Source organism: Mustela erminea, chromosome 17 (assembly GCF_009829155.1).
Source record: "Mustela erminea isolate mMusErm1 chromosome 17, mMusErm1.Pri, whole genome shotgun sequence".
Classification (NCBI taxonomy): domain Eukaryota; kingdom Metazoa; phylum Chordata; class Mammalia; order Carnivora; family Mustelidae; genus Mustela; species Mustela erminea.
The window spans coordinates 30,519,651-30,532,813 of NC_045630.1; the positions used below are offsets into that span (position 1 = coordinate 30,519,651).

Sequence of the window (13,163 nt, forward strand, 5' to 3'; positions counted from 1 at the left end):
CTCGTGCTTATCTAGGGTCTACCAGTACCCACGTGCTTGCTTGCCTGGGAGGTAGGGGTTGGACCAACGGCCCACTCCAAATGTGATTTGCATGTTGAGCCTGATGGTGCCACATGTGGACCAAGAGGAAAGAAGAGTTTATAACTGAGGTGATGAGTCTCAGCAGGGCAGGGCAGGCTCCCATTGGGAGGGCTGGAGAGCCAGGAGGGGTCTGGATTTGGTGTGATGGGGGTGGGGGGGACTAGAGTGAGGAGTCCCACACACAGGCTGGGTTTTGGGCAGCTGGAACTCTTCCCTGGTGTCGAGGGAGGGAGTATGCAGACCCTCTCCTCAGCCAGCCCAGATATGGGAAAGAGGAGGAGGGGCCAAGGAGGCCTGGAAGCTGGCAGCAAACACACATGGGAAGTGGAGTCAGTTTCCCTGTTACACCACACCTGGAACTGCCTGGACTCACAGGACATCAGAACCGGACCCACGATCCACATTACCTGCTCGAGCCTGGCCACTCCCCTGCCCTCCTGGGGACCAGGCCCCCCAGCCCCAAGCTGGGTCTGAACAGAGGGCCTGTTGCATAAGTGACTGGGGCTAACGTCTCTCTCACCGTCCACCCACCATTCCCACCCTCGTGCTCCCCGCAGCCGCCCTAGCTGGGAGAATCCCCAGGGCCCATGGGGAGAGGGGGGCCACCAGGCCCCTGTCTGCAGGAACGCTGCTCAAGGGCTGGACTGTAGCTAGGGAGCAGCAAGCAGAGGCCTGGCTCTTTTCTCCCTCCAGGTTTTCTAAGCTGTTACGAGCAGGGAAGGTGGTGGCATCGAGGGTTGGTCACTCCATGACTCTGGAGAGCCACCATCCGCTCCTGTGAGTCTGGGGCTTGTGTAGAACTACTGAGCCCAACAAGGTACATCCTGTACACGACTGCACAAGCCTCCACTTTCCTCCCAGGACACTGGTTCCCACCGACTGGAACAGCTTTCTCTGCTTTCTGCTGATTCCAGAAGGGACACAGAATTTCACTCAATGTGTATTTGCGGCTGCCTAATGAGAACTGAGCCAGGTCTGGAGCTGCAGAGTGAAAGCCAGTCCTTGTGGAGCCTGTAATCCATGGGATCCTGAATCCAGGCTTTTCCAACTTTTTTCTGCATTTGAATTATATGGATTCATTCTCTTGAATACCATCCTCCAATTTGGGGCAAGACCTACTTTTTCAATCATTCCCCCCTGTGTGAACCCCTCCAACCCGAATACATGCTCATGTCTCAGGCCGCCCTGGACCCAAGGGCTCTGCCCCATTCCTCCCCCAGAGTCCCCATGGCTGCATTTCCCAGAGAGTGCTCCACACGCCAGCCTCCGCCTGGAGGCCTGGACCAGAGCTCCCTGCACCAGTGGGTTGGGGCGGCCTGTGGTGTGTTTAGCCCTGCAGGCCTGCGGGTGCTTGACCACAGATCTCTGCTTCCACCCACCAGCCCTCCACGCAGAGGGCTCTCTACAGCCCGTGGAGCCCTGCACATCACCTCACCATCACACTCACTCCCCGTGCAGCTGTGGGAAAGGCAGACCAGCATCATGAGGCCCCTGCCCAGCAGCATTTCCCCGAGAGTCTCCAATTCGGCCCTGCTGTTTTCACTGTTTTCCACAGTCAGAACGAACAGGCCCCAGCAGGGGGGCCTGATGGGTGCCTTTTTTTTTTTTTTTTTAAAGACTTTATTTATTTACTTGAGAGAGAGACAGTGAGAGAGAGCATGAGCGAGGAGAAGGTCAGAGGGAGAAGCAGACTCCCCATGGAGCTGGGTGCCTGATGCGGGACTCGATCCCGGGACTCCAGGATCATGACCTGCGCCGAAGGCAGTTGTCCAACCAACTGAGCCACCCAGGCGTCCCCTGATGGGTGCCTTTTATTCTCATTTAATGTGGGGACTGGTGTTTAATGGGTTCTCTTTCCCCCAGGGCCCCTGCTCTGAATCTCAGCGATGTATTCCTAGTGGAAAGGTGATGATGTTTCTCGGAGGTGCCAAGCATCTCTGAGAGGGCCAGGGTCTGCTGCCCAGAGCCCAGCCGTGGCATTGGGCAGAAACACTGTGGTAATCTGTAAGTCTCTCTGCCGGCTTCCAGTCACTCCAGGAGACAAACAGCATCCGGGTGCTGGTGCGTCTCTCCACCAAGAGGTGTGTGTTTGCCCCTGAGGTACCTGGTCCAGCAGGAAAGGGGCCTGCCCGGAGGAGGCGGGCACGGAGGAAACGCAGCCCTACGGCTGGCCGGGAGCAGACACCACACTCACCAGCCTGCAGAGCCGAGCAGAGAAGAGCTGTTGTTCCCAGGATTATTCTGTGTGTAAGGCACACGGCAGGCACCCCGGAGACGCCCTAGACCCTCCTCAGCCCCCAATGGAACAGATAACATGTGGAGTACAGTCAAGATCACCCCAGCATTCACATAGGATGCAAGCATCCAACTGCAGGACCTGGAAGACCCTTGGAACGGGACCCACCCTACAGGAAGGAGGGTGGCCCCCAAGGTAATTCAGGGGCACCGGGGTCCAAGTTCAGAAGCACATTCACACTTGGCAGTATTCCAGACCTTCCAGACTTTCAGCTGAGAAGTCCAATCACCTCTCAGGGACAAAGCGCATAAGTGAGAGCTGCTGGTGTCACTGCTGGGGTGGCGGGTCTGGCCCTGAGGGTCCTGGACTCTGGGCTCTGATGCACATGGCCTCAGCAGGGCTGGCTGCCAGCTCCTGGAGCATAGCTGTACTGCAGCCGTGGACGTGAACCCCGGGTACTGGTCAACATTCAGCACTGGGCCTGGGGCAGCACGCAGGGGAGAGGAGGGCACGCGATCCCCCGCAGGTGCAAATGTGCCCACCACAGCCAACCTCCAGCTCCCAGCGTCAGCCCATGGGGATCCCCCCATATGCACAGCAGACAGAACCTTACGACCACAGAGAAGGTAAAATGCCATGAAATAACCAGGAGGTGGTGAGCTTTGACTATACGTTACCTTTGGAATAGGATTTATTTCACTGTGAGCTTACACAAGCGGTTTTCATAAAGGCCGTGTTCAGAGCAAGAGCCCTTAGAAATGTAGCGAGCAGCTCCCACAGCCCAGCGTTCTGCCAGCTGGGAAGGAAGACTGGGTGGACATCGCACAGCAGCCAAGAGGTCAAGCACAGGAAGACACGCCTGGGGTGCCCAGAGCCATCTGGGTCGGGGTGAACAGGAGCAGAAATGGTCATGATGAGGTGTGGGATGAATCCTGGGAGGCCCTGCGCTGCGGCCTGCTACCCTGCCCCTGGCTCCTGGGCATGGGGGCCGCCAAAACCCAATGCAGGGTATGTGCCAGTGACCACAGTAACCGCAGCCCTCCGCCTAAGCCTCACGGCCCAGGCGGCTGCCCTGAGACCGGACCGCTGTCACCAGCACACTGTTTGGAAAGGAGGAGCCCCAGCCCGGGAATGCGAAGGGTTTAGAAAGGTGTCTGTGCAGGGCGCCTGGGTGGCTCAGTGGGTTAAGCCGCTGCCTTTGGCTCAGGTCATGATCTCAGGGTTCTGGGATCAAGCCCCACATCAGGCTCTCTGCTCAGTGGGGCGACTGCTTCCCTTCCTCTCTCTCTGTCTGCCTCTCGGCCTACTTGTGATCTCTGTCTGTCAAATAAATAAATAAAATCTTTTTAAAAAATTAATTAAAAAGGTGGGGGGGTCTGTGCAATGGCCAAAGCACCTGCTGGCTCTCTTCCGCTCTCCCGTGGGAGAACAAAAGTTTCTCAACAGTGATAGCTTCGGTCAACATCTGTGCAATGGCCAAGCCTAGAATAGGAAGCAAAGGGGAGATCTTGAGAGGCTGAGCTCTGTTCCCCGGGTCATGTGCCAGTGACAGCCAGCTGCAGGACTGGGGGATGGAAGGAAGGCAGCTGAGGTCCTATTCTGGGAAGTTTCCTTTCAAGTCTTAGAGGGCAGGAGGGGAGCCAGGCGCTGAAGACCAAGGTGTGCCCAGCCTTTTGCACAAGCCTTATGCACATAACTCACTTTGATGATCACAACCACACTGGCAAGGGAGGCACTCTTGCCCCTCCTTAGAGGGGAAAGCTCTGTATCAGAAAGATCGGGAAGCTTGCATGAGACCCAGTAGATCAGATCCTCCCAAATGCTGCCAGGTCACATACCCTGAGCTACTGGCTGTGGGGACGGGAAATGCGCTGGCCACACTTCTGGGATAGTGCCTGTCCCTTTCTCCCTGTTCCGTCCCTGTCCAGCCGCACCCCTTCAGGACTGCAAAGTGGCCAGAGCCCAGCAGACAAACAGACATGGGTTGGAGTCCAGGCTCCCTGCCTCCCAGGCAACTCTCCCTCATGAGATGTCCCCCCGCTTCGGTTCTGGAACTATGAACCGGACCCGGGGACAGCTCCTACTTCGAGATACTCTTGTGGGGTTAAGTGAGACCATGCGCACGGCGTGCTCTGCATGGGAATGCCCAGGGCAAGCTTTGGAGGGCAGCTGTCTCCGGCTGGAGAGCACGGCGCTGGAGAGAGGGGTTGAGGTACTGTGGCACGAATGCGGAGGCAGGCAGGCAGCTGGTCCAGGTGATGTCCCCTCCCCACCGAGGTCCTGAACCTGGATAGGCACAGGGCAGAGTGAGGACAGTGAGGGCGACCCTCCCACAGCGGGGGACCTCTTACCTGACTTCCCACATGCAGGGCACTTTTCCCAGTTCTCTGCAAATATGTTCACATTTAACTTAACGAGTCGGGGATGAAAAGGACATGGAGTTTTTGAAGTCAGACGACCTGCCTGTAACCATCTACCTGACTTATCGACATGAAAGTAAGTGACCCCCCAAGGTCCCGCTCTGCCTCTTTGGGCACAGCCAGGCCAATGCTCTGTGTCTCTGAGGAAACAGGAATCAGGTCCCTACAGCCCCTTCCCCGTTGCCCGTGCCCCCGAAAGCCTCTCTCCAGAGTGGCCAGAGCTGTGCGGGGCAGGCAGAGCTGTCTATCAGTCAATTTGGGCATTTACCCAGCGCACTGTCCCCTGTTCCACCCTCCCCACCGCCTGTGGTCATTTTAGTGGGATGAAAAATGATGGAAAAAGATATCCCAGCAGGCAATGTTACATGGTGGGGAGGCACATCTGGGCCTGGATGCCGGTCCAGCTTTGCCCACCCCTTCCACGCTGAAGATCTCTGAGGTCCCACCATGTCCTCATCTATAAAATGGGGAGGACGTCGACCCCACAGTGCTGCTAGGAGGGGAGCGCCTGGAGTAACGTCCCACACCTCGATTCAGAGTTGTGATCACCACCTGCCACTCAGGCGCAGCCCCGAGCCCTGGTCTGGCCCCATCTCTGAGGCAAACTCACCCACCAAAGCTTCCCTGGCTTCCTCGTCGCTAACATGGGGTTAAGAACACCCACCTGCTTTGTGGAGTTGCCGTGAGTCTGGCAACGTCATGGCCTGGAGCTGGGCACCCAGCATGGCTCTCACCCCCCGTGGTCATTAGTAGCTCTCGCAGGACCCGAAAATGGCTGAAGGTCCTGACAAAGCAGCCGCATGGGTTCCTGGTCACAGCTTTGGGGAGGGAAGTCCTGGGGTGTCCGTGCACTCACGGCTCTTACAGCGTTCAGAGGACCCCCTTAGGGAAGAACCCGCCACGATAAAGCAAGGCTGAGGCTCACGCAGGAGGAGAAGAAAACCCGGCACTTTGCCTATAACTCTACATCTTTAAGTCTCCCTATTTCGAAAATTTTTATGCTCAGCAAACCATCCCAGGAGCCTAAGCTACTTCACTCGCTGGCTTTCAGGGGATGGAAAGGACACAGGGTCTTTGAAGTTGGATGACCTGGGTGTAAAGGCAGGTCTGTGGCTGCTGTGTGACTACAGGTAAGTTGCTTACCCTCTCTGAGCTTCTGCTTCCTCACTTAGACAACGGGAAAAAGGAAACTATTGACCTCCTAGGACTGTGAGGAAGGTCAAACAGGAAGCAAAAGGAACCTATAGAAGGTGATGTTCTAGGCAAACGTGGACTACCTTTTACTGCAAAGAGAAGGCAACATTCAAGGTTCGGTCTCAGGAATCAGAACCTTGGGAAGTCGGTGCATCCTCTTTATGGGTCCAAATTCCCTACTTCCATTTTAATGATTTCTGTGTACTTGTGTCTGCTGCTATGAGCCCCATGGCATCTTTCTGGAAGGAGGCAAATTAGGAAAGCAAACAAGACACTCCGGGGTGAGAAGTGTGGTGGGTCACGCCCTCCAGCAGCCTGTCTTCTCAGGAATGGGTTCAGAAATGGGGCCAGCCAACCCTCCAGCTACCCAGCCTAGACAAAGGGGCTCTGCTCCCCAAAACACCACCCGGAATCTCCTGGTTTTAAAGCTTCAGGCTCAGAGCAAAAAATCTGTGTTTTGTTCTCTGTACAATTTTTAGAAGCAAAACACCTTTTGGAAACTTTTTTCCTAATGCACCAAGCTCACAGAGCCCAATGCAGCCTGTATCGGGGTGTAAACAAGACCAGCCAGGTAGGCGGATGGGACGCCCAAGCTGCCACCGCGTCTCAAACATAACGCACGACGCGTCACACAAACACCATTCATAAACCTGAGTCACAGGCCTCGGACGGGAGCTGGGTGCAGGTATAAATAGCCTGTACGTGTCAAACAGAAGAAAGGAAAGCAGGGTCGGGGAACAAGGTGGAAATCATTGTGCCCAATTTAAACATCAAACATCTCAGCCTTGTCATTATTTACAACGCTCGAGAACAACTCCCACCCAAAGAGGGGGAAATGTCGAATGGAAAATTCTCAACCAGCGGATGTCCCCACGTGGAGCAAACAGAAGGAATGAGGAAGCAGCACGTGACTGCGGAGTCACTTCCCGGCCGCCAGCCGTGCAGCCACAAAGCAGGCGCTGCCGCATTTTCGGGACATGTGGCTGCTCGGGGTCCTTGACACAAGGCAGCTGGACACGGGGGAGCCATCCATCGGCATTCATGGGTTCCGTGATGCTTTTGGACTGACGGCTGAAGAGTACCGTTTGTGGGGGCCAAGAGCTAGTACTTGGAACCTGTGAATGCTTTACACAATCGTTCTTCCCTCGGATTCCCACCTTCCCTTGGCTTTGGAGAGAACTCATGACTGACGTACAGCCCCAAGCTGCATTCCTGGCATGGCCAAGCTGGCTCTCTCGTGGCAGAGCGTGGAAATAGACAGCCTGCGGGCTCAGGGACGGTTGGAGCCAGAGGCAAATCCGTGCACCCTCCAGGCTGTCCCACGGAAGCACGGGGCATGGCCAGCGGTCAGAAGAAACACGAGAGGCTCAGACAGCCCACGACACCCTCAAGGCTCAGCGGGTCCCACATACTCGGCCTGGATCCTGGGTCATTCTGTTCTGGGCAGGCCCCATGCAGCCTGCCAGCTGCCCCTCCCGTGGTCTTGGGGCTCTGTGTGCATGGCACGGAGCTGTCGGAGAGGGGCATGCACTCAGGAGGCGGCAGTCCTTGCCCAGGAGAGGTCCCATGGCCCAGAAGAGATCGCGACCCGAGCACAGGCTGGGCAGCGATCCCGGCACTCGGTAAGCTTGGCCCACCGCTGCTGCAGGAGCCCACAGTCCACAGTTGTCTCTCACGCGTCCCCATCTGGGCCTGGCACCCGTGAACTCAGCCTTGGAGGACGTGCGTGGTCTGAGTTAAGAGCTCACTAGCGTGTAGATCATGCTGAAGGCAGAGAGAAAAGGAAGAGAAGGAGTGAGCAGGAACCCGTGAGGGACTCAGACTGACCCTCACCCGAGGGTCCTTCCCCACGCCGGACCCCGTGGCTTCTTTCTCATCCCCGTTCTGGAGCCCCCCTCCTTCCACCCCATCGGACTACACCTGTGCTGTGAGCGCGTACCGAGTCCCTCGGGTGGTGGATGTGATTGCTGTAAGTGCAGGGTGTTACCCTCACCCGCGTGGACAATCTGGCGGCTGTTCCTCCTTCCTGCAACTGTACAGCACGTCCCTGGGGTGGGGCGTGAGAGGTTCTCTTCCTGCCACCTGCCATGTATGCTTCTGTGATGCCGCATGATACCCCAATGCTGGGGAGATGCCTGTCACCCCTGTTCTGAGGACCGACATGAACGCAGACCCTCTGGGCACAAAAATGACATGGATTCTGAATTGGGTTACTCCCTACGTGTTGAAAACTCTGGCTTTTAACCGAATCCAGGCACTGAGTGTGCATTAAGAGCGTGTGTCCTAAGGTTGTGCCCCGACTCTACCAGGGAAGGAGTGACACAACCCTATGCTTTTAGCAAGGGCTGCGGGCTAATTCTGCAACATCAAGGAACATTCCATGACAAAATATACCACTTCGCTCTCCTGGCACCAAGAAAACAACTACCTGTTCACATAAGAGAGAGGAAGAAGGATCATCTGAGAAAGGAAACCAAGGGAAGTTACTCTGTTTTATGTCTAACCCTATCCAGCTTCCGAGGCCTGGTGAGCTCCTCTGAGCAGCTCAAGTACCATCTCTGAGAACCTAGTAACACCTGTGTCCACGGAGCATGACTGGTCGGACAGGAGGTGGAGGGTCTCCCTGCACTCGGGGTTGGGGGAGAGATTGCATGAGAAGTGGATCATTCAAGGTCACAGAGCCAGGGAGGACAAGGCAAGGAGTCACATCCCATGGCCAAAGCCAGTGCTCTCTCCACGATGACACCGAGTGAGGTCACGGGGGTCCTATACCCACTCTACTCACTTTCAGACTTTCAGTCACTCATTCAGCATTTATTGAGCGCCTCCTGCATGCCAGGCCCCGTTCTCAGTGCTGAGAGACAGTGCTGACCGTGCAGACTGACACCTGCCTGGAGGGAGCACAGAGCCCAGCTTCCACAATAACGAGGAGCTCGTGGGCTCCTACTGTGCACCACGCTCTGGCCAGGGCACCGCAGACACATGGTGAACGAGACCTGCGGGGTGTCTGCCACCAGGCCGGCCGGTGAGAAGATGCTCATACAGGGAGAGGAGCAGACATGAAGGAGGAGGCAGCTGTGACCTGGAGGAAGGGGCAGGGGACTGGTGCTACTTCCCCCTCCTGGTTTGACAGATGGTTATCTGGCGTGGGCAGGTCACCCACACTGGACTAAGCCGCTAGTGTTTGCGTTCATGTTAACTAGGATCAATTCCAGGAAACTGTGCACATCTCCAGGCCCACAGGGCACCTGCTGGGCACCGACGGGGCACCTGCTGGGGTGGTTAGCATGGGACACGGAGAAGAGCCTGAGCTGGGACCAGACAAACGCGTCTCAGCCAGGGACCTGGACACATTTCTTAATCACTGGGAGGGCCTATGAAATGCCAACCCCAAGGTCCCAGCAGCTGTCACTTCAGTCCTTCACTGTGCTCAGCCTGGATGCAGCTGTCCACGTGCGTGGGTCACCCTCCCCGCCCCGCATGAGAGTAGCCAGGGCTGACAGTCCCGTGTGCCCACAAGCCCTGGTGCTAAGGGGCTGGGAGTTCAGGAGCTGGAGATACACGGCCTTGGAGGAGCTCTGCAGAGCCCCAAGACGCCAAGTTCAACAAAGAAGGGGGAGTCCTGGCCGCCACCCAAAGTCCCTGCGAGGCAGGAGGAGCAGTTCGAGGCAGGAGGAGCAGTTCCAATTATGTTTAGCAACAAAGTAATTAGTAAATGCAACACGAAGGCAGAGCCAGACTGAACAAAAGGACAGACGGCCAAATGGAATGTCTGGGACATGATGTTTATAGGATGGTCACATTCAGCCAATGGACAGAAGCCACCCTCCCCCCCCAACACACACACACACACACACACACACACACACACACACACGCCCGCCACCACCTCATGCCCCAGGGTGGATGCCCAGCCCCGAAAACCTGAGTCAGCAGATCCAAGCCCAGGAATCCACAGTTTTCAGAAACAAACCCACCTCCCTCCGGCTTCTGATACAGAAAGCCCAAAGACCCCACTTGATGAGACTTTTCTAGATCTTTCCTGTGACAGTCAGCAGTACAGATCCCACATTTGGGATCAGACTTAAGATGAACTATTAGCTGTGACATGGGAAAACATTGGACATCTGGGATTCCATCTCCTGATTGTTACCATCTGGGCAATGAAGGTGTCGAGCCCCAGGCTGAGCTCTTGGCTTGAAGCACGGCTCATTTTTAAGTGTGGTTAAATGCAGCAACCCCACCCCCAGCCCGCCCCAAGCTGGTGGGGGTGGGGCTCACTAACACCCCACCCTCCTCTTCCTCGCCTGGGGATCAACAGTGCCCAGGAGGGGACCCCCAAGAGGAACAGGAGGGAGACACTCTAAGAAAAGGCACTCTGGGGGCCAGGCCATAAGGCAGACTGCTTACAGCCATCTGCTTCCCTGGGCCACTCTGTGCAGAGGTGCAGACCTGGCGGGGCAGGGGGCGGGGCGCCGAACAATCCCAAAGTCAGCACAGTTTCCCTCATTAACGTGGTGCCGTGTAACATCAGGAGAAAGTGAGTGTGAGCACATGAGGACCTCGTGTGCCCCTTCAAGACACACGACTGCCCCCCAGGGTCTCTGTTCTGTTCCCCAGAAGCTCCCACGCAGACTAGGGGCTGCAGGGGACCCAGGGGCTGAGCTGGGGAGGGAGCTCCATGGGGAAGGAGTGACTAGCTGCATGTCACCAACCGCCTACCCAGAGGGTGAGGGCAATGCATTTCTCTGTGACGTCCTATGGATGTGCCTGCCAGGGGCCAGGCCTCCTGTAGAACCCTCCACCCCACCCCACCCCCGCCTCTGTGCACAAGCCCAGGCTCCCAACCGAGTCAGACGGCTGGCCTCAGACCCACATGGCTGCAACACCCACCCTCACAGCCGCCACCCCCCACCCCCGCCAAGAGCAGGAGGTGCAAAGCGCCTGCAGGACCCAGAGCGCCCAGAGGGACAGAGACTCACCAGTAAAGGTAGTAGAAGAAGGACAGCAGATAGAACGCCAATTTACACCAGGCCTCCTTCTGACAGTAGCTCAAGGTGTCCGCGTTCATGACCGCCGGGGGGTCATAGGCAAGCTCTGAGCTGTCAGCCGGACAGTGGAAGTACCTGCAGGGACAGAGAACACAGCATCCTTGGCTCTGGGGCTCGGAAAGGACATCCGAGGGACCTCTGCCCTCTTTGCTGCCTGGCCCTGAGAGCCACTCCACATACGGAGACCCTCCGGTACCAGGGGGACCGCACCCACAGACAGAGCTACCCGATGGAAGGAAACTGAATCACCTGGAGGCGCCAAGAAGGGCCTCCTTGCTCCTGTGGGCACCCCGTGGGTGTCAGCCCAGAAGAGGGATGGTGACACGAGGGGTGGCATTACCACCGATCACGTTCTACCCTGGGTCTCATGCTGTTGTCCACGCAGCTCTGCTTTTCAAATCCAGAATGCTAGGGAAGGGATGTCACATTCCCATGGGAGTGTGGTGGAGTTCAGACATTTTTCTTCTTGGTAGAAGGACCCAGAATAGCCAAAGCGCATTGGCCTCGGCGGGGAGAGAGCAGCAGAGGGACCCAGCGAAGTGAGAGCACAGGGCGTGGGACAGAGGCAGGCTGAAGCAAGCTATATATATCTCCATGGAAACACCCAACAGAGGCCGGACTCTGGTGGTGAGGCTGGGCGGGACATGATGGCTACCCTGGGGCTGACCTCTGGCCCCTGGCAGGGCTTCAGCGGGCTGTGGTCTGTCACTATGTGAAGGAGGCTGGAGGCCAGGCCGGAGAGAGGCCCTGAGCAGAGGACCCCTGGGCTCAGAAGAGCGCCCTGTCGCTAGGATCCTGGGCCCTGGTGTTCCAGCCCATCTTCACACCCCAAAGGACAGCGACAATGTCGGTCATCACAGGGTGCCAGGAGGACAGCAAAATCTGGGTTCAGTGACGCCTGCCAGCTGGCAGGCCTCATTCCTCGCCTCTCCAGGGGCAGGTTGCAAACAAGGGGCCTTTGGTGAGACCTCGTTCCAGGGGGCCCGGAGGGCCAGGCAGCCAAGCAGCTCAGTGGAGACAGTCAGGGCTCTGTGGGTCACCAGCCACCAGACTGACCTTCCTCCAAACTACCACTGACCCCTCCGAGCCTCGGCTTTGCCATCTGTAAAATGGGGGCAAAATGCATTGAGACAACTGGGTGTAGGATGCGATGCGGGACCAGATGGATGTGCCCCGCTGCTTTCCACCAACACCTAAGAAAGAGCTGGGTCGGCAGGACAGCATTCTGGCCTGGGCCCGGGGGGAAGCGGGAGCAGAAACCCAAGGAAGTCCATCTTCAAGGACTCTGATTTCCAAAGGACCCTCTGCTCCTCATGCCTTTTCATTTCCTGAGCACTTAGGAATTTCTGGAAGTAGGCTAGAAGGTCAGACAAGGGCAGTCCCCACCCTGGGGATGAAGAGACCATAGCCACTCCCGCCTCCCGCCTCCCTCTCCCCCCTCCCCCTGCCCGCGCCTCCCCGCCAATGGCCTTGAGAAGCAGGGCACCAGTCAGAGCCTCATAAAGCCACCATGTCTTTGATACCCGGGGCAACAGGACCACTGATCCATACAGAGGCGGGGCTGAACCGGGCCCTTCCCTGTCCTGACTCAGCGACCCTGGGGGTGCTTTAACCTTGTGAGTCGCAGGTCCCCAACCCCCACCCATGGGTGAAACAGAGAAGGGGCCACAGCTCACCGGATTGTGCTCACCGGGCTGTCCGTATACTGGGTGAGCTGAGCCCACACAGCCCCAGAGCCGGCAGGAAAGACATTCCAACACCATGTTCCCGCCTGACTGCTCTCCAAGCTCAGACCTCAGTGGGTTACGCTCACTCAAAACAGGACTCTCTCGTGGGCGCCTGCGGGGCTCAGTCAGTGAAGTGTCCTCCCTTCAGCTCAGGTCATGATCTCAGGGTCCTGGGGTTGAGTCCTGTGCGGGCTCCCTGCTCAGCGGGGAGTCTCCCTTTCCCTCTGCCCGCCGCTCCCCTGCTTGTGTCCTCTCTCTGTGTCTCTCTCTCTTGCTTACTCTCTATAGATCAAATAAATTAAATCTTTATAAAAAACGAGAACAGCAGGACTTCCTTGTGTAAGTGAGTCATTTTCTTTTCTTCCTAACCTGTGCTTTCTCCTCTCCTCCTGCCCCCGTCAGTGGCGCCACCCCCTCCTTCAAGGCTGCCTCTGCCCCGCCCACTGCACCTGCT

At 57.1% G+C, this 13,163-nt stretch overlaps 1 protein-coding gene across 1 annotated transcript in view; it reads right to left on the minus strand.

Moving 5' to 3' along the window:
* Positions 1-5,495: 5,495 nt before the first annotated feature.
* The window catches only part of CNIH3 (cornichon family AMPA receptor auxiliary protein 3), a 91,893-nt gene continuing 84,225 nt past the window's right edge, over positions 5,496-13,163 (minus strand). The window contains exons 5-6 of the mRNA XM_032319105.1: positions 10,914-11,057; positions 5,496-7,695 (exon numbers count right to left, since the gene is read on the minus strand). Of these exons, the coding sequence (XP_032174996.1) occupies positions 7,668-7,695; positions 10,914-11,057 (172 nt within the window). The 3' untranslated portion in view covers positions 5,496-7,667. The remainder of the gene's footprint in view (positions 7,696-10,913; positions 11,058-13,163) is intronic.